The 23651-nt window shown below is 40.4% G+C and overlaps 1 protein-coding gene and 1 long non-coding RNA gene across 2 annotated transcripts in view; both read right to left on the bottom strand.

The window, feature by feature from the left end:
- Positions 1-573: 573 nt before the first annotated feature.
- Positions 574-23651, bottom strand: part of LOC131328783 (succinate-semialdehyde dehydrogenase, mitochondrial) — a 41259-nt gene continuing 18181 nt past the window's right edge. Inside the window, exons 13-20 of the mRNA XM_058361684.1 lie at positions 21719-21804; positions 21307-21339; positions 21174-21206; positions 5482-5582; positions 2594-2679; positions 1344-1450; positions 1176-1253; positions 574-960 (exon numbers count right to left, since the gene is read on the bottom strand). Coding sequence (XP_058217667.1) covers positions 922-960; positions 1176-1253; positions 1344-1450; positions 2594-2679; positions 5482-5582; positions 21174-21206; positions 21307-21339; positions 21719-21804 — 563 coding nt within the window. The 3' untranslated portion in view covers positions 574-921. The remainder of the gene's footprint in view (positions 961-1175; positions 1254-1343; positions 1451-2593; positions 2680-5481; positions 5583-21173; positions 21207-21306; positions 21340-21718; positions 21805-23651) is intronic.
- On the bottom strand, positions 11811-21166 carry LOC131328784 (uncharacterized). Its single transcript, XR_009200507.1, has 3 exons — positions 21005-21166; positions 12131-15797; positions 11811-11828 (listed from the first exon to the last, which is right to left on the bottom strand). It is a non-coding gene; the product is annotated as an uncharacterized LOC131328784 (long non-coding RNA).

The following is a 23651-nucleotide window of genomic DNA, read 5'->3' as shown; positions in this document are numbered from 1 at the left end:
GAGTTCCGATTTCGTGTGTGTGCATGCGCGCTTTTAGTTCTCATGTGGTTTTTACTTATTACCATTGCATGCAACGTTTAGGGGAGTATGTGAAGTCAAGTAATAGGGCCAGTTTCTTTCATTTCATTCGGATATTTTCCATTGGCACGAGCCCACAATAACATATGATTCAAAAATCAAACCTCACACCTCACAGACAAGAGCCCGGCCTAATATCTAAGCCCGACCCTCATACCTTCCAACTCCGTACAGTATTGCTACCGAAGGCATCCATTTTCTTCTCTAAGTAAATGTTCTTCTGTCGTGAGGAAAACAAAAGGGTAATGATTGCCGCTCACTCCCCTTTTTTGATGAATGCACTCAATTTCTTGTGTAGTAACAAATTGCATAGAAAAGTTTTATTAAAAGACATGAAATGAAGTGCCTTCTTCAAAAAGTGGAGGCAAAAAACATTTCCACAACAAAATTCTTTTTAAGTTGTTGAATATTTTGGTGCTGTACGTCTGATATTTCCCTTCTACCGGTATCATCAGCACAGAACTACGTTTTTCCAAAGTAACACGAAAAAGGATATGCAAACAACAGACATGGTTTTAGATGGGAAGGATTCTCAGAGAAATTCAACGACGATTCTCTCGGTTTGCACAAGAAAGGCAATCGTCCAAACCATTTACAGAAAGGTTAACAAAAACAAGAGGTTTCCACCACAAAATCATGTAACAGTTAAATTTTGACGCTGAAAGGTGCTCTGACACTTATTTGGACTCATTTTATATGAGGCTTGAGAACGGCAGAACCCTGCACCTGTAACTCAACACCACTTTCCACTTCAAAATCGTAAGGCAGAGTCACAAGATCGTCTTGATTTTTCATCACCTGGTGTGGGAACCTTGCTTAGGTTTGAAATATAAACCTTTAAAGTCAGTTACTGCTCATGTTTCCCAAACACACGTACTTAATCTGCAAAAGAATACAACTTAGAATCCATAAATAATGATGCTAGAGCTTGTTCCACATAGGTAAAACAACACCTACTTAGTTAGATGCTTTCACACAAGTAGTTAAGGCAAAGGAGTACAATGAATATATTGGGACAAAGCAAACGTCCCACTCTTCTCTTATCTTTTTTCCCACTTTTATAAACAGGGAAAAGTAAGTCTTTTCAATAATTTTACCTCCAAGTATTCATCCATTCCATATTTGGAACCTTCCCGTCCAAGACCAGACTGCTTAACACCTCCAAATGGAGCCACCTGCAAAGAAAGCAAACAAGCTCTAAATGCAGTCCATAACACCTTTTCCTCCCAGTTGTAAGCCCATTGCAAATGCAGCATTAGACCTACCTCAGTCGAAACAAGTCCTTCATTGACTCCAACGATTCCATACTCAAGAGCTTCAGAAACACGCCAGGAACGTTGCATATTTGTCGTGAATAAATAAGCAGCTAATCCTGCAAGTACAGATAATAAAATGTACAGGAGAATCCCCTACCTTGTCGTCTTTTAAATGAATCCACAGAGATCTATATGCAGAAAAGATTCGAGAAAGCAGTTTAAGAGGTTATGAAATAAATGTCTGTGAGAGTTAACTCAAGGAGATTTCTGGTTTTGTTAACTACTAAAAACTTTGAATTTATTTCCATATTCAACTAAAGCAAACATGCAATAAACAACTGTGTGGCTGATAAAAAAAAAACTGTGTGGTTCAGATATTCTATACTGAGAAGCATATACATGGACACGGGGCACGGACACATGGGCAGGGAAACATGAACACGTTTCAAATTCAGGTTACGGACACATTGGCCACGCATTAGGGAAATGTCAAGAGTCCAAATAAGAAATTAAAACATTGTTACTATCAAGAGTTTTTTTTTTTGCTTTTATCTGCTAAACTATGCATTTTTTTTCTACTCCATGAAAAAATTAGTATCCTAGGATGAGTAGTGAGAAAATTATTAAAAATCAGGAATCCCGACTAAAATTTGGACCTTTCCCGACCAAATGGACAAAGTAGGTAATAATATGATAGTTGAGGGGATGAAATCGTTAAACTGGTAGTTTAGGGACGAAGTAGGAAAAATGTGCATAGTTTAGGGGATAAAAAAAAATTAAAAAAAAACTCTACTATCAAATTAGGAACATAGAATAACAGGTAAAATTAACATTGTGAAGACATAAAAAAGACAACAATTCAATAAGTATTCAAGAACTAGGCGAGCATGGCAATTCTGACCATACCTCAACTTTTTGAAATTGCATAATGCATACTTACCTCCTAACGTGTCCCCATGGTACCTGATTAAATGAACCTTACGATGTTTAAAAAGCTATCCAATGCTCTCACCTCACTAACAATCCGATCATGCATATGGAAATGCAAAGGCCCATACATGTACAAAACAGAATGCATGGTTAACCAATGCAAATAGAGAGATACGAACCCAAGGCCTCCCAGGATTCAAAGCTTATCTACAATGTTAGGTCACCTATAGTTTTGAAAGCTTAAGTTCTAAGAAAATTGCCCTACAATGTACTATATGTCCATCGAGTAGTATCAACCCTAAAAAATCTAGACTACTTGGAACACAAACCTGCATTTGTGTCATTAGCAATGCGAATAGCTTCCTCCTCAGTTTTAAATCTCATAAGGGGTGCAACAGGTCCAAATACTTCCTCCCTGGAGAGACACGATTAGCAACAATGGTTAAGCATAAAAGAAGACTAAAAAAGAGTAATATATTTCATGCATCAAAGATGAAAAACCAATCACAATCGGATCAAAATAGTCAGACAAAAGTATCAATGGATAACTAATAACCTAAAAGCTAACAGCGGCAATGGCTAAACCAATCCCCGGCAGTACTCACCGAAGCAATTTCAAAATAGGCAGTACTGACGACACAAGTAAAAAGAGAAAGCCATTCAAAAAAAAGTAAAAAGGGATAAAAAAAAGAAGAAGAGAGAAAGATATACTTTACCAGTGACCATGAAACTATATAGTGAAGAAAGAGGACAATGCTCCATTTTAATGACCACGATACCAACAGTCAATCTAAATGTCCAGGCCAATTATCTCCGTCTCAAGTATTGTGCTATGAAAAATCAATTACGCAAGGAAATATAGTGCAGAAAACAGTCACTAAATGATTGTGGAAGATCATTTTTGTAAAGTGCCCTGTAGAGGATCATTTTGGCCCTCAAAAATAAACTTCCCTTGGTGCCAAAAATGGCATGGAATGATAGCAAATGCAAGCTATGAGGAAACTACATCAACAGAGCATTAGATATCAGCCATCAGGTACTCATAGTGTAAATATGTCTTGGGTGATGTCACCTAAAACATTCAAGCTTAAATGTAGAAGCGCATGAACTTTTTCCCCCAACAAGAGAAATCATAGCTCAACTGGGGATTGTTTGATAACCCAATTTAGCACTTGAAACAGAATGTATTAAGCAATAATCTATGAAGTAGATATGATAACCATATTTCACAATACCTAAAATTTTAAGTGCCTCCTAAAATGCAGGCTTAAATCTATATAAAAACTAAGTAGCCACTAGTGCTTACTTAATTCTGACTGAATTTACCAATATTTGTATACCACGTCTTTTCTTTGTCTCCACTACCATTGCCACCATCAATATCACAACTACCACCATCGCTGTCAGTCTACCTCTCCACCACCACCCACCCGCGACCTCAACCACTCCACTTCCGCACAATTTCTCCACCACTCCAACCACAACCACCCTCCACCACTGCACTACTAACATCATTCCACCACCACCAATACAAAAAACGCCATCTCTCCACCACCTTCCACCGCTACAACTACCCCAAGTCTTCACCACTATGACTACCAACCACTCCTCATTGTCGTCATCATCGTCAGCACCACTTCACGTCAACACCATCCTTCCACCACCACTACCGCTGCTACAACCACTACCACTCTCCACCACCAACACACCACCACCATTCACAATGATCACCACCTTCCACCACTACAACCACCCACCTCTTTACTACCACGACGGTACAGCCAGTCACCATTGTCATCACCAGCAACACTCTCTGTTGCCACCACCTACTCTGTACAACCACCACCCCCTGTCTAGCATCATCAACGCCTTCTCTCAACCAAACCACCTCGTGCAGTCTCCCACCTCTCTACCTCTCCACCACCAGCCACCATGCCAACCATCTACTTCAACCAGAGCACTCCATGGCTCCATGCAGCCACCACCTCTTCTACAACCTCTTCACCACCCAGGCCACTATGACCACTATCTCTCCATCGCACCATAACATGCAGTCACCATCTTTTCACCACTACCACCAACACATGGTGAGCAATAACAAATTCAAAAGAGAACAATAAAAATAATACACTCAAAATTTATTGTTCTATGAATCGTTCTATTTTTTAATTCAGTTTAATCTTTTTTTAATCAAATAGCTTGTCAACTTAAAATATTCAAAATTTAGTTTTCAACACTTAATTTCAGCTTCCACTTTTTGGTTTATCAAGCAGCACCTACCTTGAGAACCACTAAACAACAAATTGCCATACAACTGCATGTTTTCTCAAATTATAGCAGATGTAAGCTATATTAACCGCCAATGGCCATATGCTACCATTCTGATTTATAGCTGACTCTTGGAACAGAGAAAGGAAACCTAACAAAGCATTGACCTTAAATTTGACCTATACAATGTGCTTCTGATCCCATGGGCACATAAAGTCATGTACACATTTTTCCACAATAGTATAGTCCACTTTTCATACGTTTACTTCACCCTATTAATATCAATTGACATGTATCTGCCATAGTAGTTGTGAGACATTGACATTCAAAGAAAAAACATTTCACAAACTCTAAGTGATCAAAATAACTCTATTCTAGGGCTATTGCTTGGTGCAGTTCTAAAAGTTGACGTAACGAGTTCAAAATGAGCATGACAATGTCATTGAAACCTTGCCTTCAGTCAGACCTGTAACTAGTCTACCCTTTTCAAAGCACCCCCAATCAACGAGGACCATCTCTAAGGTTCTCGGGCTTTAACAAGAAACTCCAAATCAACCAACACCAGCTTGCCAACTCAACTTTCCTTGATCGTGCAACATATACATAGTTAGAAATGAGTGTCTCTAGCAAGTCATCATCCAATGTATAAACCGCGAACATGCACCAAATAGCAACCAATATCTTCCAACAAGTTTCTAATGTGCGTTGTTCACAATTCTCTCATGCAACTACATAGGAAAAACATAACGAGTGTACCAACACTTTGAAATTACACATACATGAGAGCATTACAACACGCCAACATAACATAACAAGGTTTGAATCATACATGAGAATGTCCCAACTCTCCAAAATAACAATGTACAAAGTTTTGAATCTTATTCTCAAGAGATCAAAGTTTAACAGCAAACATTTTTAAGGAATTATTGTTTCGCTTCTAGAGCTTTACCTTGACATGAGCATCTCACTATTGACATCAGCTATTACAGTAGGCTCAAAAAAATTCATTCCAAGGCTGTGTCTCTTTCCCCCGAGAAGGACTTTCGCTCCCTTCACGTGACAAAATAAGGATTCACAATTATGCAGAATAATTTAGCAAGAAACATTGTAATAAACTAAATTGTAGTTTCTGACTTTATCAAACCAGCACATAACAACGACCAAGATAGACACACACATGTCCACACAAACCTTCCATGGGCACATGTTGCATCAAAGCAACATGAGAGAACAAAAAATAAATAACCTTACTAAAATAGCTAACAGCCAACATCATTGTGAGTTTGTGATAAGGAAAAATTCCTACCACTCTCACCAAATATCATGATCATTATTTCTTTTCTCAACCACAAAAATGTAATTTATTAAACAGAAATGAAGGGGAAGACGAGATAAGACTATGACATCTCACGTTCGAAACCTCCTAGGTGTTATCAATTCTTTTGGGTCTGGTCCACACAGGCTCTGTCCCTATTTGACAGGATCCCTGTTTAACACCTCGTACTCCAATCTCTACAAAAAGCAAGAAAAAATTAAAGTGGTATCCCCTTCATAAAAAGATAACAAGTGCCGTTATGATGCACGGACACTGACACTGGAATTCTAAAAAAATGGGAACATGGACACGGCGGGGTACATGCCATGTGTATATTTATTTATTTATTTATTTATTTATTTATTTTTCAATTTTTTTCCAAATTTAATGGCAAAATGTGGATAAAACGAAAATTCCATAGTTCCAATACCATTTAAACAAAACAAGACATTCATAAGTTCAATAAAACCCTATTGAAAAATTACAGTTTAACCCCTGAATTTTAAAAAAAAAAATTACAGTTCGACCTCCAAAATTTTAAAAATTACAATTTGACCCTAAATTTTTTAAAAATTACACTTTGACCCCTGCCGTGTCCCCCTCAAAAACTTATATTAAATTATGGGACACGCCACGTAGTGTGTCCCATACGTGTCCCCGTGTCCAGACACTGTGAAACGTCGACCCCTAAAGGTGTCGGTGCTTCATATCGTGCCAGTCTATCTCATAATGACTCGATGTCCTCGAACTTGTCATAAAACAACTTTTGCACTCTAGTCCACCCAAATAACTCAAAAGAGTGAGAATCTTACCAAATTCCTAATGCCATCGCTTTCTTGTTGTGACCAAAACCCCTAAAATCACTCAACAGTATTTTTGAACAAGTAATCGATACCCCTAAAATCAAGACAGAGGACAACACAAGAATAAACCACCCAATATTAGGACCTTAGTAACTCAAAATAATGATCGTGATATCTATTGCCTTTCTATTGAAGTGCCAACTGATGAAGCTAGGACAATTGAGTAATCCAAAACCATGGGTGCATCATAGCAAAGTCATACACGCAGAATCCGGACTGATGCAATCAAAATATCAAAAGGAATCCAAGATTGAAAGAAATGAGCAAAATCTCATTCAAGGGGATAAACCCCAAAGGGTAGAGAGAGAAACTATGTCTCAATCAATATATTCAATATTCTTAATAATCAAAAGGTACCAAAATGAAAGACTTACGTATTTATAGACTCAAGACCCAAACAATACTAAGGATAGTAAAAAGACACAAACACCCCTAAATCCTACTGCATCATACACCCCCTCTAAAGAAAATAACTTGTCCTCAAGTTGGACACAAGACAACTAAATAAAGAAAACATAGAAGTGATTATCATGCAACTTTGAATTAGACGTGTGGCTGCATTCCTTGATCAATGCATCACCCTCAGCACAACCAATCTTCAATATGAGCTTTTTCTTGTATACATCCACTGCGGCCATACTTAGGTGTGAATAAGTAATCCATTTGGCATGTCTTCAGTACAACAAAACACTATCAAAAGATCTCTGAGCACAAACTCCCAAAATATACTTTGACCAATCATCATTCAAAGATTTAAGAACGTGCACCACATCATACCTAAGACTCGCTCGAGTGAACATCATACCCAAGGGGTCTTCAAATTGTCCCACGAGTGCTTCCACTTCTTTTGGTGAAGTCCATAGGATGAGTGTAGAAAGAAGTGTTGACTTGGGCCACCAATGTACCACAAACTTGAACACTTGCAATTGAGGCACCTCATAAGGCAACACTTGGAAGCAACCCTCGACCTTTGGTTCAACCAACTCTTCATCAAATATAGGACCTTTCATATCATTCCCATACTCTTCAAGTTGAGTGTCTTGTACCAAAGGCAACTTGAAACTCAATTCTTGAGAGCAATATTCAATCTCAAGGTCGCGACTTCCTTCTTCTCCATAACCCTCCCCCAAAAGTTCGTCTCCATCTTGTCTAGGCCTAAGGAAACTTTCCTTGAGCATATCAATAAGTGTTCCCTCTTCACTGTCAACACAATACTCTTCTTCAAACTTGTCAGATGGGAACATCTTCCGGTTCACCACTCTTAAAGACGAGATCATCTTCAAAATTACTTCTAATCTCGTAGGCATTATCAACCTTAAGATCTTCTCCAATCTCCAATATGGAGTCGCCTTCAAGATAATTTCTAAGTTCCTCATTTGGGAACTCATCAAAGACGGGAAGGACTTCGAAACCACCATCTTCAAAATCAGCTCCAAGCTCTTCACATGAGAGCTCATCAAAGATAGGAATATCATGTGAGAACTCATCACAATAACATTGCTCCTCGTCCTTCTCAAATGCATCCGGGTTAAGGCTCGTCTCTTCCTCTAGCACATCCGGTTTGAGATTTTCATAGGACTTGGAATCATAGTAACCATCAATATTCTTGAATGAAACAAACAAACGTCACAACTTTTTCTCTAAAGTAGCAACTTCTCTTTTCAATAACATTAGTTGCACCTTATCATACAAGGTAGCAACTTGTTCACTCAACTCTTTAATCTCATTCCTATTTTCATTTGAATTGCCATAAGTATCAATTTCATCACCAAAATCTCCCATAACATCTCTACCTCTGCCTCTTCTTCCTCTGCCTCTTTGAGCCATTACAACACCAACAATCAACTCCCAACAAGTAAATTAACCCCAAAGAACATGCACCCAGTCAACTCAGTGATTTTAGACCCAAACTTAGTCAACTCCGTGCAAAAACTCAACCAACTCAACCAAAATTAATCAAACCCAATTAACTCAACCAAAATTGACACAAATAGTGACAACCCAACAACAAACCGCAAGAAATCGAAGCAAATAGCAACAAACGAGACAAACCCAGCTGAAATTGAACACGAAAACACAGATTCAAGTGCCAAAAGAGCAGTTCGAAAGCTTTTACCTCTGTTTCGTGGGTCAAAATGGACCAATCGACTGTTTCAAGCTCAGTCGAAGGCTGTTCGAGCCTTAATCGAAGGGTTTGAACACTATAGAGGCATTTCGCAGGTCTAGGTAACTAATCCGAGCTCAAAAATGGCTGAATCGAGTTCGAATAAGGCTATGTCAGGGCGAAATCACCTGTTGAGGTTCGAAGGTAGATCTAGGCTCGTATTGTTATATTAAGGCTCGAAAATGACTGGGTCTCTTCCGAAATGCTAAACCGAGTGCTGTATGGTGCTCGACAGCTTTGATCGAAGCTTGACAAGGTCGATTTGCAGGGTTTCGAGGCTATACAGGTTGATTTAGGTTCATACAGTTGGTTTTGGGTTCGATTTAAGGGTGAATATGGTTAGATAAGATTGGATCGAGTGTGAAATGGGTAGATATGTGGGTTTTGAGGGAAATAGGGGCTTCGGCGAGTTTTCTAGCGCCATTTTAAGATTCCGGCAAAAATTTCTGCGAGATGAATGGTGAAGATCGAGGCTAGAAGCTCTAATACCAAATAATGCAATCAAAATATCAAAGGGTATCCAAGATTGAAAGAAATGAGCAAAATCCCATTCAAGGGGATAAACCCCAAAGGGTAGAGAGAGAAACTATGTCTCAATCAATATATTCAATATTCTTAACAATCAAAAGCTATCAAAATGAAAGACAACTTACCTATTTATAAACGCAAGACCTAACAATACTAAGGACAGTAAAAAGAAACAAACGCCCCTAAATTCTACTGCATCATACACCCCCTCTAAAGAAAATAACTTGTCCTCAAGTTGGACACAAGACAACTAAATAAAGAAAACATAGAAGTGATTATCCTGCAGCCCCGAATTAGACGCGTGGCTGCATTCCTTGATCACCGCATCACCCTCAGCACAACCAATCTTCAATATGAGCTGCTTCTTGTATACATCCACTGTGGCCATACTTAGGTGTAAATAAGCAATCCATTTGGCATGTCTTCGGTACAACAAAACACTATCAAAAGATCTCTGAGCACATACTCCCAAAATATACTTTGACCAATTATCATTTGGTATCAGAGCGGTGGAAAGAGAGAAACTCTCAAATCGAATACAAAAGAGACTAGCTCTTGATAATATTTGTTCAAAATGATAAAAGCTACCAAAAGAAAGAACTCCAACACTTACCAAAAGAAAGGACTCCAACACTTATATATAGACCCAATACAAAAGACATAAATACCCTTACTACATACTACATCATACTCCCCTATTAAAAAGAAACTTGCCCTCAAGTTACGGTAGTGTCCTCCGGCAAATAGGGTACCAAGTGTTGCACGTTGAATGTGTTGGAGATGCTCAAATGAGAGGGTAAGCGGACTTGATAAGCGTTGTCATTGATCTTGCGCAAAACTTCACAAGGACCCACTTTCCGATCGTACTTCATGTGAGCACAGTGAGGATGTCTATCCTTGCTCAAGATAACCCAAACAAGATCCCCTTCTTTGAACAAAACTTCCATGTTGTGTGCATCAACGACCGCCTTATACTTCGCATTAGACTTCTCAATGTTGAGCTTAACTTGAGAGTAGATATTCTTCATAAACGTAGCCATATCTTCCGCCTTGGAGTATCCCTTCTTAGGGGTTGGCAAAAGAACGAGGTCAACCACACTAGAAGGTTTCAACCCGTAAACCACTTCAAATGGGGAAGTGTGGATGGTGCAGTTTAGAGAAGAATTGTAAGCAAACTCCGCCAAGGGAAGAATTACATCCCAACTTTTCGGATGTTCACCAACTAAGCATCGCAACAAATTCCTCAGACTCCGATTTACCACTTCCGTTTGGCCATCGGTTTGAGGGTGAAAAGAAGTACTAAAACATAAGTTGGTGCCAATCTTCCTCCACAAGGTCCTCCAAAAGTAGGCAAGGAACTTAGCATTTCTATCGAAGACAAAAGAAGTAGGGACGCCATGCAACTTGTAGACCTCCTTGAAATAGAGATTGGCAATGTTAGTCGCATCCATAGTCTTCTTACAAGGTATGAAATGAGCCATTTTTGAGAACCGATCCACTACCACCATGATAGAATCACTCCGCCTTTGCCTAGGAGGAAGCCCCAAGACAAAATCCATACTCACGCACTTCCAAGGACTTTTCGGCACCGGTAAAGGCAAACACAACCCCACATTAGTTGCTGTCCCCTTACTCCGTTGGAAAGTTTGGCACTTTTGCACATAGCCCCCCACATCTTTACTCATCCCTGGCCAATAGTATACATCTTGAAGCAACGCTAGAGTCTTATCCTTGCCAAAATGAACCAACTTGTGACTTTCGGCCAACAATTGCTCCTTTAAATAGCATGTAGGGACACACAACTTGAGTTCTTTGAAGATAAATCCATCCTTCAACATGAAACATGAATCGATAACCTTATCACCCCTTTGCAAAGCATCGATTATCTTACTAAAGTAAGGATCTTCGACATAGAAAATGCGAAATTCTTCAAACCCAACAACCTTGTTCTTCATTTCCACCAAGAGAGCCACTCTTCTACTCAAACCATCAGCCACTTTGTTGAGAATCTCCGATTTGTGCCTCAAAGGGAATGTGAATTGTTGTAGATAAGCCACCCACTTTGCATGCCGTTTATTAAGGCGTTGTTGGCTATTGATGTACTTAAGGCCTTCATGATCGGTGTTGAGAACAAATTCCTTGTAGGCAAGATAATAACTCCAATACTTGATGGCTTGGACAATGGCATAGAATTCCAAGTCATCAGTAGAGTACTTGAGTTTAGCACCGTTCAACTTCTCGCTAAAGAAAGAAATAGGTTGACCACCTTGGCTTAAGACTCCACCAATTCTCACTCCCGAAGCATCACAATCAAGCTCAAAAGTTTTGTCAAAGTCGGGTAAGGCCAAGATAGGAGCTTCAGTGAGCTTGGACTTCAACAATTTGAAACTCTCGGCAACTTCTTCGGACCATATGAACCCCCTTTGCTTGAGGCAATCGGTAAGAGGAGCCGCGATACTACTAAAGTTGGCAAAACCCATAAAAACTCCTCACTTCATGAACACTTGTAGGCATTGGCCATTCCACACTGGCCTTAATCTTGTCTTCATCCATATGAACCCCTTTTGAAGACACCACATACCTCAAAAATACCACCTTATCAACGGCAAAACTACATTTCTTCAAGTTCCCATAAAATTTCTCTATTCTCAAGATTTCAAAGACTTGTTGGAGGCGGGATAAGTGATCTTCAAAACACCGACTATATACCAAGATATCATCAAAGTACACAACTACACATATACCCAATAGAGGTTGAAGCATTTGAGTCATTACCCACATAAAAGTGCTTAGAGCATTGGTAAGACCAAAAGGCATCATAAGCCATTCAAAGAGGCCATGAGGGGTCTTGAAAGCCGTTTTCCATTCATCTGCCGGGCGAACTCGAATTTGATGATAACCACTTCTTAGATCAATCTTTGAGAAGACCTTTGAACCGGCAAGGCAATCCAACATATCATCTAGCCTCGGAATGGGAAAGCGGTACTTGGTAGTGATCTTGTGGATAGCTCTACTATCCACACATCCTCCACGAACCATCCTTCTTCAGAGTCAAAAGAGTCGGCACCGAACAAGGGCTAAGGCTTGCCCTTATGTAGTCTTTCTCTAAAAGATCCTTAACTTGCCTTTGAATCTCTTCCCTCTCCCTTGGAGACATTTTATATGCGGGCTTGTTCGGAAGGGGCGCCCCGGCTACCAAGTCGATGCAATGTTGAATATCTAGCAAAGGAGGCAATTCGGGAGGCAACTCTTGAGGAAACACATCAACATACTCCTTCAAAAGTTTAGAAATCGCCTCGGGAACATCCGACACAGCCATATCCGCCATAGGAACCAACACTAGAACATACCCAGTTTCATGACTTTCCTTGAGAATGAAAACTCCTCACCTCATGAACACTTGTAGGCGTTGGCCATTCCACAATGGCCTTAATCTTGTCTTCATCCATGTGAACCCCTTTTGAAGACACCACATATCCCAAAAATACCACAATATCAACGGCAAAACTACATTTCTTCAAGTTCCCATAAAATTTCTCTCTTCTCAAGATTTCAAAGACTTGTTGGAGGTGGGATGAGTGATCTTCAAAACACCGACTATACACCAAGATATCATTGATGAGCTTCGGAAAATTCCGGCGAGAAGAACGGTGGAGATCAAGCCTAGAAGCTCTGATACCAAATGATGCAATCAAAATTTCGAAGGGAATCCAAGATCGTAAGAAATGAGAAAAATCTCATTCAAAGGGATAAACCCCCAAAGGGTAGAGAGAGACTATGTCTCAATCAATATATTCAATATTTTTAATAATAAAAAGCTACCAAAATTAAAGACAACTTACCTATATATAGACTCAAGACCCTAACAATACTAAGGACGGTAAATAGACACAAACGCCCCTAAATCCTACTGCATCGCGGACTTTGGACTACCCCTCTGCACATGGGTTTTTTGTTTGTTTGTTTTTTTTTTTGTTACGTAATTTATTAACAAAAAGGCAAAAAGGAAATGCCGCCAGTATACAAGAAATGCCACAAGACTAAAAGGCCCTATACACTCTCCTAAGGAAGGAGAAGTTCAAACCATTCTAAAAATTGGGCAATCGAAGGATTACATTCTCTCTTGTCCCTACTATACAAGCTATTCATCAAAAAACTTTTAATTCTAATCAAGGACTTTTTGACCCCTTCAAAACATCTCCAGTTTCTTTCCCGCCATAATATCTACATCAAACAAAGCAGAATCAAAGCCCCAACTCGCTTCTTTCTCTTTCCCACTCTAACACCTCTCCAAGCAATTAAGAGTTCCATAATGTTCTTCGACATAGCCCACTATATCCCAAACCACGGAAATACCATAGTCCAGAATTCCCAAGCCACCGGGCAATGAATAAGAAGGTGGTCAACCGTCTTTGCATCTCTTTTGTTTGGTGCGCGGCACTCACACAAAGATGTGCCTTTCATATTCATAAAAGAACCTAGACGTATCAGCCTTCAAGTGGCACATGTCTAGTCCACATGTAAAAACCTAATTTTTGATAGTTAGAATATGGGAGAAACTAAATCCATGAAGACGTTTATATTGTTCGTTTGGGCTATAGTTTAAGGAAAAGGATAAAATAAAGCAGGAGGCATGGGTGAGGTAGTCGGTGGAGAGGTAGATAGGGGTTATGGTGCATTGGAGGGCTAAATTTGGGCAGGTCTTGGTAGCTTGATTGTGGATATACGACTATTTATTTGGCTTTTGATTAAATCATGGATTGCAAAGTAGTGAATTATCATTCTCAAGTGTTGGTATTATTTCTGATAGACTTGCAATAGTGTTGATTGTGTCAGCACTTAGCACATTAGTGATAATTGGTCGATAGCGTATGCTATGGGTGCAAAATATTGGTTGGAAATTACGATAACGGAGGAATAAAAGCAAAGTTTGTACTTATGTACCCATTAATGGCTAGGTATTGAGAGGAGAAGGGAGAGTTTTGCTCTCTCTGTATCGTTGTCTAATTGCTAGAATAAGGTGGAGCAGGGATGTGATCCAGTGTGGTCACATCAACGTTAGCTATAGGCACTCTAATGCGATCGAGCTTTATCGGAAGAGCCCTTGAACACATGAATGACCTTACCCTATGTTCTTTGCCATGCTGAATTCATTTTGAAGTTAATTTTACCTCTGAATGCAAAATTATGATTTGAGAATCATAACTTCTCTCTACAATTAGTTGATAATTTCCACCGTCAAACCGGGGGTTGTTGAATCTTTATGTCAAACGGTCACCATTATCATTTGAGGCAAACTAGATTCTATAAAATACGCTCAAATCTCCAGAGTATCTTCTTCGGTATTCCCATTTTGTACCCCATTTGATGACGTATGTCATTCGATCCCATGGTATCTTTATTGCAATTGTGATTTATCATTAACCTCTATCGAATTCGATATATTATGGTTGAATGCAAAACCACTTAGTACACGTAACGAGTGGGCCGGCCGAGAGCCTGCCCGATACAAACCGAATAAGCCGCCGAGCTCAGTTGAGAGGTGAGGCTAGTTGTTGTTGTGTACCAAGGAGAACCAGGTATAAGGTCCTCTATGATTGATCAAATTGCTCTTTTGGCTACGATTATTCTAGTTGTTTGAGTGTTCTTATTCAGTCCTATTGTATATTTCCTGGCTCAAACTAGTTTTCAAGTGCATAGTTGGTTTAGGTGCAACCAAATTGGAGACATCTGCACTTTTCGAGGAAGTTAGAACTGTATTACATTTTAGAAATGTTCAGTCCTTACTGTGCGGATCAGATGATCCGCAAGCATCTCGTAATTTTCTTCCCAAACTGACATCCTGTTGAAGTTTGAAGTCAAGACAATTTCATGACAGCAGTGTCATAATTATATGCCTGATCATCATGGTGAACATACCACATGGCTCATCATATTATTCCAACCACGACACTTACCTATCTATGCCAAGAGGCAGAGCCTATGTATTTTTTTTTGAACGGCGAATTTTTTTTTATTAATCTTTGAATGTGGATACAAAGACCAAAGGGAGCAAGGAGAAGGGCAACAAATGCCCATCCAAGACCCAATCCCTTGATTGGCAAGATGCCAACCAAAGAGAAAACCCAAGGGACCCAGCACCCAAATGGCAGAGCCAATGTATGCTGAAGTCATTAGCACATACCGTGGACTTTGGACTTGTGGCTCGAGAGCTAGAAATGGCAACTTCGACAGGTTATGCCACGAGACGAAGTTGTGAAATCTTGAGAATACAATCCTAAAAGTCTCACTGACTTTGACAAGTCAGACGGAGTCCGTAACAAAGTAACGGCCACATGCTTACCTTCTGTTTCAGAAAGTAGTACCCTCACAGACACAAGGTTAAAATACATTGTCTTCTTTGACAGCTTTGATGATTGAGAAAGAGAAAAGTGTTTTAGGGTGTTAATTAACCCTAACACAAGAGAGAGTTTTTATTTATATTACTTAGTGACTTATTACATAACTCCAACTATCCGATGTGGGACAAAGACTAACTATTCTAACACTCCCCCTCAAGCTAGAGAATAAATATCACAGAATCCCAGCTTGTTACATAATAACTCTAAACGTGATTTAAATAACGGTTTGGTAAAAATATCTGCCAATTGAGCCCTGTAGACACAAAAGGGGTAGCCAACACGCCATTGTCTATCTTCTCCCAAACAATATGACAATCTACTTCGATATGTTTGGTTCTCTCATGAAATACCGGATTCGAAGCGATATGTATTGCTGCCTGATTATCACAATACATAGGAATAGGTAATTGTACGCTAAACCCCAACTCCTCGAGCAAAGCTCTCAACCATACAACCTCGCATGTAGTATGAGCCATGGCACGATATTCTGCTTCAGCACTGGACCGAGCAACAACAGTTTGTTTCTTGCTCTTCCAGGTAACTAGATTTCCACCAACAAAAGTACAGTATCCAGTTGTTGACCGTCTATCAGACGGTGATCCTGCCCAATCAGCATCGGTAAAGGCCTCAACACGCAAATGACCATTTGAACGATAGAATAGACCACGTCCAGGATTAGCCTTGAGATACTTCACAACACGAAGACAAGCTTCCCAATGAGGAAGACGAGGGGCTGACATGAACTGACTTATCATATTGACAGCAAATGAGATATCAGGCCATGTATTGGTGAGATAATTCAATTTGCCTACCAAGCGACAATAACGGTCTGGATGAGGAAATATCTCCCCCTGATCGACACACAGTTTGATGTTTGGATCCATTGGAGTCTCCACGGGTTTTGCTCCCAATAAACCAGTCTCCTCTAGAATATCCAATGTATACTTTCTTTGGGATAGACTAATCCCCTCCTTGGATCTTGCTACCTCAATACCCAAGAAATATCGCAGCTTACCCAAATCTTTGGTGTGAAACTGACGTTGTAGAAAGTGTTTTAGCTCATCAATACCTTTCTGATCATCCCCAGTAATAATGATATCATCCACATACACAATCAACACTACTTTTCCCCGATCGGACTGAATGGAAAAAACAGAATGATCAGAATGAGAGCGACGCATACCAAACTACAACACAGCATCACTAAACCTGCCAAACCAAGCTCGAGGTGACTGCTTAAGACCATAAAGAGCTTTGCGAAAGCGACACACCTGAGAACGCTCCCCCTGAGCAATGAATCCAGGAGGTTGCTCCATATATACCTCTTCGAGCAGATCACCATGGAGAAACGCATTCTTGACATCCAACTGAAGTAAGGGCCAACCAAGATTTGCGGCCATAGAAATAAGAACCCGAACAGAGGAAATTTTGGCCACTGGAGAAAAAGTCTCTGCATAATCAATGCCATACGTCTGGGTATAGCCTTTGGCCACAAGACGGGCCTTGTACCATTCGACTATGCCATCCGGATTATACTTGACGGTAAAGACCCATCGACATCCAACGGGAGACTTTCCTGGCGGAAGAGGAACCAGGTCCCAAGTGCCATTGTCATGAAGAGCAGACATCTCAGCCTCCATTGTTGTCCGCCACTCAGAAACAGATAAGGCCTCTGGAACAGTGTGAGGAACAGAAATGGACAAAACAGAAGTAGTAAAAGCATGAAGAGATAGAGACAGATGATCATAGGAAACAAACCGAGCAATAGGATGAGGAGTGCAAGACCGAATACCTTTGCGAAGAGCGATAGGAGGTGGTGGTGGTGGTGGCGGCGGCGGTGAAGGAACCGGATCTTGGGACGAAGGAGGCGCAGTGGTAGGCACCGGTGGGGCTGTTAACACATGCTGCCGACGAACATATACCTGCATAGGTGGCACAGGAATAGGAGGAATATCGATAGGAATAACATACTCAGACTCAGGCGTACTCGAGAATAAAGGCAATGACTCATTAAGGGTGACATCAGCACACACAAAGTGACGATGAAGAGAAGGTGAGTAACACTTATACCCTTTTTGAGTGCGCGAATAACCAAGAAAGACACACCGGATCGACCGGGGGTCAAGTTTGTCCCGATCAGGATCAAGCGCATGAACATAACATGTGCACCCGAATACTCGAGGGGTAATGAGTGGAGAGGACGACCAGGAAATAAAACTTTGTGTGGTATCTGACCACCAAGAACAGTGGAGGGCATACGGTTAATCAAGTAACAAGCTGTAAGAACAGCATCACTCCAATAAGATTTAGGGACTTGCATCTGTATGAACATGGCACGCATAATCTTAGATATGTGTCTGATCTTACGTTCAGTGACCCCATTTTGTTGTGGAGTCCGAGCGCAAGAAGATTGGTGAAGTATCCCATGATCATCAAAAAAGCGAGAAAGAGCATTATGAAAATATTCTCGTGCATTATCTGAACGAAGTATACGGATGCAAGTATCAAACCGAATCTTTATTTCGGTATAAAATGACTTAAAAACAGAAGACAATTCTGATCTCGTTTTCATAAGATAAAGAAATGTAACACAAGAAAAATCGAAAATAACATAATACTGAAAACCAGTGATAGTGGGAACATGAATAGGACCCCAAATATCCGAATGTACTAACTGAAAAGGACGCGACACACGACGCTCAATCCTAGGATAAAAAGACACTCGACGGTGTTTACTAAACTCACAGACCTCACATTGCAAATCTTTAATATTGCTACATGATGGAACTAGACGCTTCAAATTGGAAAGAGAAGGATGACCCAAACGACAGTGTTGTTGATATGGTGATACTGATGACCGAAGGGCAGCAAATGCAGGATAGATGTCATTGGCAAAGTAATATAGGCCTCCACGTTCAGTACCCCCACCAATCTGCCTCCCCGTCTTCAGATCCTGAAACACGCAACCATGAGGAAGAAATGTGACAGAGCAGTTTAAGGACTTTGTAAGTTTAGTAACAAACGTAAGATTAAAAGGAAAACTAGGAACATGTAACACAGAGTCCAAAGTAAGAGATGAAGTGACAGGAACAGAACCCAAACCAATAAGTTTTGTGGTAGAACCATCTGCTAAGGTAACATGAGATGGTTTACCAACAGACTGGCGGTGAGAAAACAGAGTAGAAGTACCAGTCATATAATCAGAGGCACCAGAATCGATAACCCAAGGAGTAGGAGTGGAGGAAGATGCAACACAAGCAGCGGATGGACCTTTCTGAGCAAGCGTAGCATTGGAGGAAGAACCCGCAGCAGGAGACTAAAATGACATAAGGCGCTGGTACTCCTCCGCAGAGATAGTCACCACATTGTCGGCAGAAAAATGAGTAAGTTGGCCAGCATCATGAGAGATAGCAACCTGATGAGCCTGAGGGAAACCGTGAAGGTCATAACAGAACTCCACCGTATGATTGGTTCCTTGACAATGAGTACAAAACCTGGAATCACGGCCGTGACCACGGCTACCTCCCCCGGATATGCGACCACCACGAGTACCAAAACCAGAGTCGCGACCACCGGAACCACGACCGAAACCACGGCCACTATCCCCACTGAACCCAGAATCACGACCACTAAACCCAGAATCACGGCCGCGACTGAAGGAAGAGCTAGAACCACCAAATACAGCGGAAGCTAATGCTGAACGATCAGGAGATGGCACAGGCACAGATACAGAAGACTAACGAAGTCAACTAAAAACTTCGCTAAGAGAAGGTAAATCTCGAGACCCCAAAAGCTGATTACAGACAGGACCATAAGTAGTCGATGACACGCCAGATATAAACCGAGTCACCTGCATACGCTCACGTTGGCGCTTCATAACCTGAACATCAGCAGAAATAGGCTCACAAATATTGAGCTCCTCACAAATACCGCGAAACTTGGAATAATAAGACTCCAAGGATAAATCACCCTGTGCGATAGAAAAGAAGGACTGATGAAGATCATATGTGCGACGGAGATTGTTAACACCAAAATACATCTCCTGAGCCTGTGTCCATACTTGCTTGGCTGTAGGTAAGAAGACCAATGTGCTAGAAATATGGTCTTCCATACTATTCCATAGCTCAGATCGAATCCGGGCATATCCTCAGGCACCCATGCCCCATATGTGGCAGCAGTCACTGCGGGGGGGTCATCAATCAAAAAATAATACAGTGTCTCACCCAAATAATAGACCTCAACTGCTTTGGCCCAAAGAGCATAATTTTTGCCATTCAAGAGTGTAGAGGTAATAGACAGCCTCTCCCGAAACCGAGAAGAACGAGCAGAACTACCAACAATAGTGGAGCTAGAAGCAGACACAAGCTTATCGGTTTCAGTCATTACACCGAATTAACAACCACCAAGAAACAACGAAATCAACAATAGTGGAGTATTAATAACAACACCTATCAATCACCAACACCATAGAGAACGATAAACCCAACAATAACTCCATCAACAGCTGCAAGGACCACATGTGATTAACAAAGCAGACATAACAACAGCCAATAGCATGAGAAACAATTACCAGGATACAAGAACTATCACAGGAGAGTGCGAAGAAGCCAATAACATGACTTGAACAGATCTGAACAGGGAACTAGTAACAGATCTGAACATCTACGAGCCAGAGAGCCATAAACACGACTGGAAATCACAAAAAAAATATCAGCAGACAAGGGATTTCAAGCGCCGGTACAGACGAGGGATTTTGAGCACTGGTTTAGTAATTTTGAGGGATTTCAAGGGTTTTCGGAGTCATAGGACTGCAGGTTTGGTACAGACAAGGGTCGCCGGAGAGTTGCCGGTGATTGGCGATGGCCGGCAATGGTCGCCGTTGACTGGGCGACGTCCGGCGAGGGTAGCCGGTGAATGGGTTTGGGTTTTAAGGCGTAAAGATGAGGGATTTGGATCTAGGGTTTGCAGAAAACACTATTCACAGCTGTGTGGTTACTGTTCACGACTGCTAGAGTGGTGGGTGATGATATCAGGGTTACGGTTAGTCTCTATGGTGGGTTACGCTCTGATACCATGATGATTGAGAAAGAGAAAAGTGTTTTAGGGTGTTAATTAACCCTAACACAAGAGAGAGCTTTTATTTATATTACTTAGTGAATTATTACATAACTCCAACTATCCGATGTGGGACAAAGACTAACTATTCTAACAAGCTTCAACAAGACTAATGTTGTCTTCACCTGGGATCAGAGGGTTGTGGGAAGTTGGAGGGCTATCCACCTTTGCTACTTGCTAGTGCACTAGTGTTGACTCATGATGTTTATCTAAATCAACATTTAATAGTTTCATTGACATAATTGATAAACAAACCTTTGACGTAGCATCTTCCAGAAAAGATTCAACCTGCAAGACAAAGCCAAAAGGGTCAAAAAGTACCAAAATAGATGTTAGAAATTGCAGCATCATAGGTCATTGCTTCATGAAACAGCAAAGTAAAATGTACCTTTTGCATTGCAGCTTCATTGATTAGTGGGCCCTGCAACAAACAAATGATTTAACTTCTAACCAAGTTTGTCAAGTAGACTTGTTCTCTTGTATCTGGAATGGAGAAGTTGCCTTAAAATGAAGTTGATTGGAACAGGATATCTTTTTGGAAATGTGGGGAAGAAATTTGATCTGAAAGCAATGACTTATTTGGAACCAACCCCAATCTAGATTTTCAACCATTAACCCCCAAGAGTAAAGCCCAAAGCCAAACAAATTTGATCCTACAGTACAGGTTTTGGGCTCCACTCGACATTGATCCCATCATAACTTGATACGAATAAATCTAAAACAAGTGTCTCAAAGATGACAATAGTACCATCTATTCTTCCAGGAAAAACGAGGGTAACATATGGTGCACAACTGATTACCTGTAATACACCTTCATGAAAACCATCCCCGACTTGCATTTTCTGGACAGCATTTGATAAAGCACTTGCAAATTTATCGTAAATACCTGTAGACCAGTTCATTCCATCAAATACCAAAATAAAGAAAAGAAGAAAAAGGAAGCAACTAGGACCATAGAAGATAAGCGAGAATAGATTAAGGTGGTTTGGAAATGCCTGTCATAGATTGGTCGATGAGGTACTAGGAGTGATATGGTTGTTGGTACTAGGAGTGATATGGTTGTTGGTAGATGGTAGCAATAAGGGCATGAGTAGATCAAAATTGACTACAGAGGCAGCAGTTCAAAAAAACCTAGGGATTGTGTTAAAGCATCCAACTCAGAACCAATTGGCAACGAGAGGAGAGGCCGCCTAGGCTCATATACTAGTCTTCGAGGTGATAATTAACCGATGTGGGACAAATTCTAACACTCACCCACATGTGCAACCCCAACTCGCACGTGGAGAGGTCAAAACATTCAGATCAAAACGAAACAAAGTGCAACTATGGTACAAACAAAAGGAAAAGCCTCCGAAAACCTAGCTCTGATACCATGTTAAAACATCTAACTCAGAACCAATTGGCAATAAAGGGAGAGGCCGCCATGTGGGGACAAATTCCAACAAATTGAAAAGCCATTTTTTCAAAGGAAACGTACATCTAATATGCAGAGGTATATGGAAGTTGACAAGATTTAAAAGTAATTTTTGTAATAAGAACCACAAATAGTCAAGCTACTAGTCTTAGTAGAGTCTTCTTGTTGGTTTGTTTAATCTACTATTTTGGAGATATGTCGTAGAGGGCATGGATCATTCTACGAGCCATAATTGGTTTTTAATTGTGGGTCTTATTTGGTTTAAAATTCAAAGTTAAGGATGCCAAAGTTTACTTTTCCAGACAAGAATCTTAGTACAAGAGTTCTCAGAGTCTCAAAAAGCTAATAGTATAAGGCTACAAACGAGTTGAGCCAAGACAAGTGGTACAAGGTTCAAGCTCGGATTGTCAAGGAATGAGCTTAAAACATGTGGCAAAGCATCCAACTAGTTCATCTTTTAAACCAACCTTAACACAACTTGAATTGACTAGTTCACAAGCCAAGCTTCATATCTTGGTTTATTATGTAGTTTTCAAGCTTAAAAGCTAGTTTCCAAAATGTATTCAAGCATGGTTGTTTACTTGATAGGTTGTATTACACCAAGGTTTTAAGTGAGCTGAATAGTAGTCAAGATCCAGTAGATTGGCTCATTTTACAACCCTATGAAAGTACAAATCTAATCCTCTCTAATTCATTAATAATATAACATTTCAAGCTTTCGTTTTGTATGGTGCATTTCAAACCCAGTTATGACACTAATGAAATCTAGGTCTGATACCAATAATTTTCTTTTTCTTCTCGTTCTTGTCCATAATTTTGTGTTCCTTGAGGACCTTAAACTCCATTACCATATCAATTATACTTCTTTTAACAGTACAAACACTCCCTGTTACAACAAGCTCAATCCCCATGTCAGTGCTTGAACATTCAACAAATTGCATTAAAAGTAATGTTCACAGGTATCGCTCACATTGTTCATTTCTCTCTTGACCATTGTCCTAAAACATTTGTCCGCATAATATTCCATATAGACTCTGAAAAAAGCCATCTTAATACCAGCATTTATCCACTGATTTAGTACCAACAACTCTCGGCATATTCTTGCAGTATGGGGAGTATCTGCAGCATGCTTAAGACACTGATTTTCTGTTTCTGTTTTCTGGTTTTGGTGTTTTTGTTTCCTCATTCCTAGTTCTGGTGCTGGAGTTGTTTTCTTGTCTAGAGAATTGGGTGTGTAGGGGGTGGAGGTGTTTGTCCTGCCGTTCGTTGGGCTTTTCTCTCTTGTTTTTGTTTTTGTTTCTGTTGTGCACTCGCTTATT

This window comes from Rhododendron vialii, chromosome 6a (assembly GCF_030253575.1).
Source record: "Rhododendron vialii isolate Sample 1 chromosome 6a, ASM3025357v1".
Lineage (NCBI taxonomy): Eukaryota > Viridiplantae > Streptophyta > Magnoliopsida > Ericales > Ericaceae > Rhododendron > Rhododendron vialii.
Note: the sequence above shows the minus strand (reverse complement) of the source record. Positions and strands in the feature narration are given on the sequence as shown.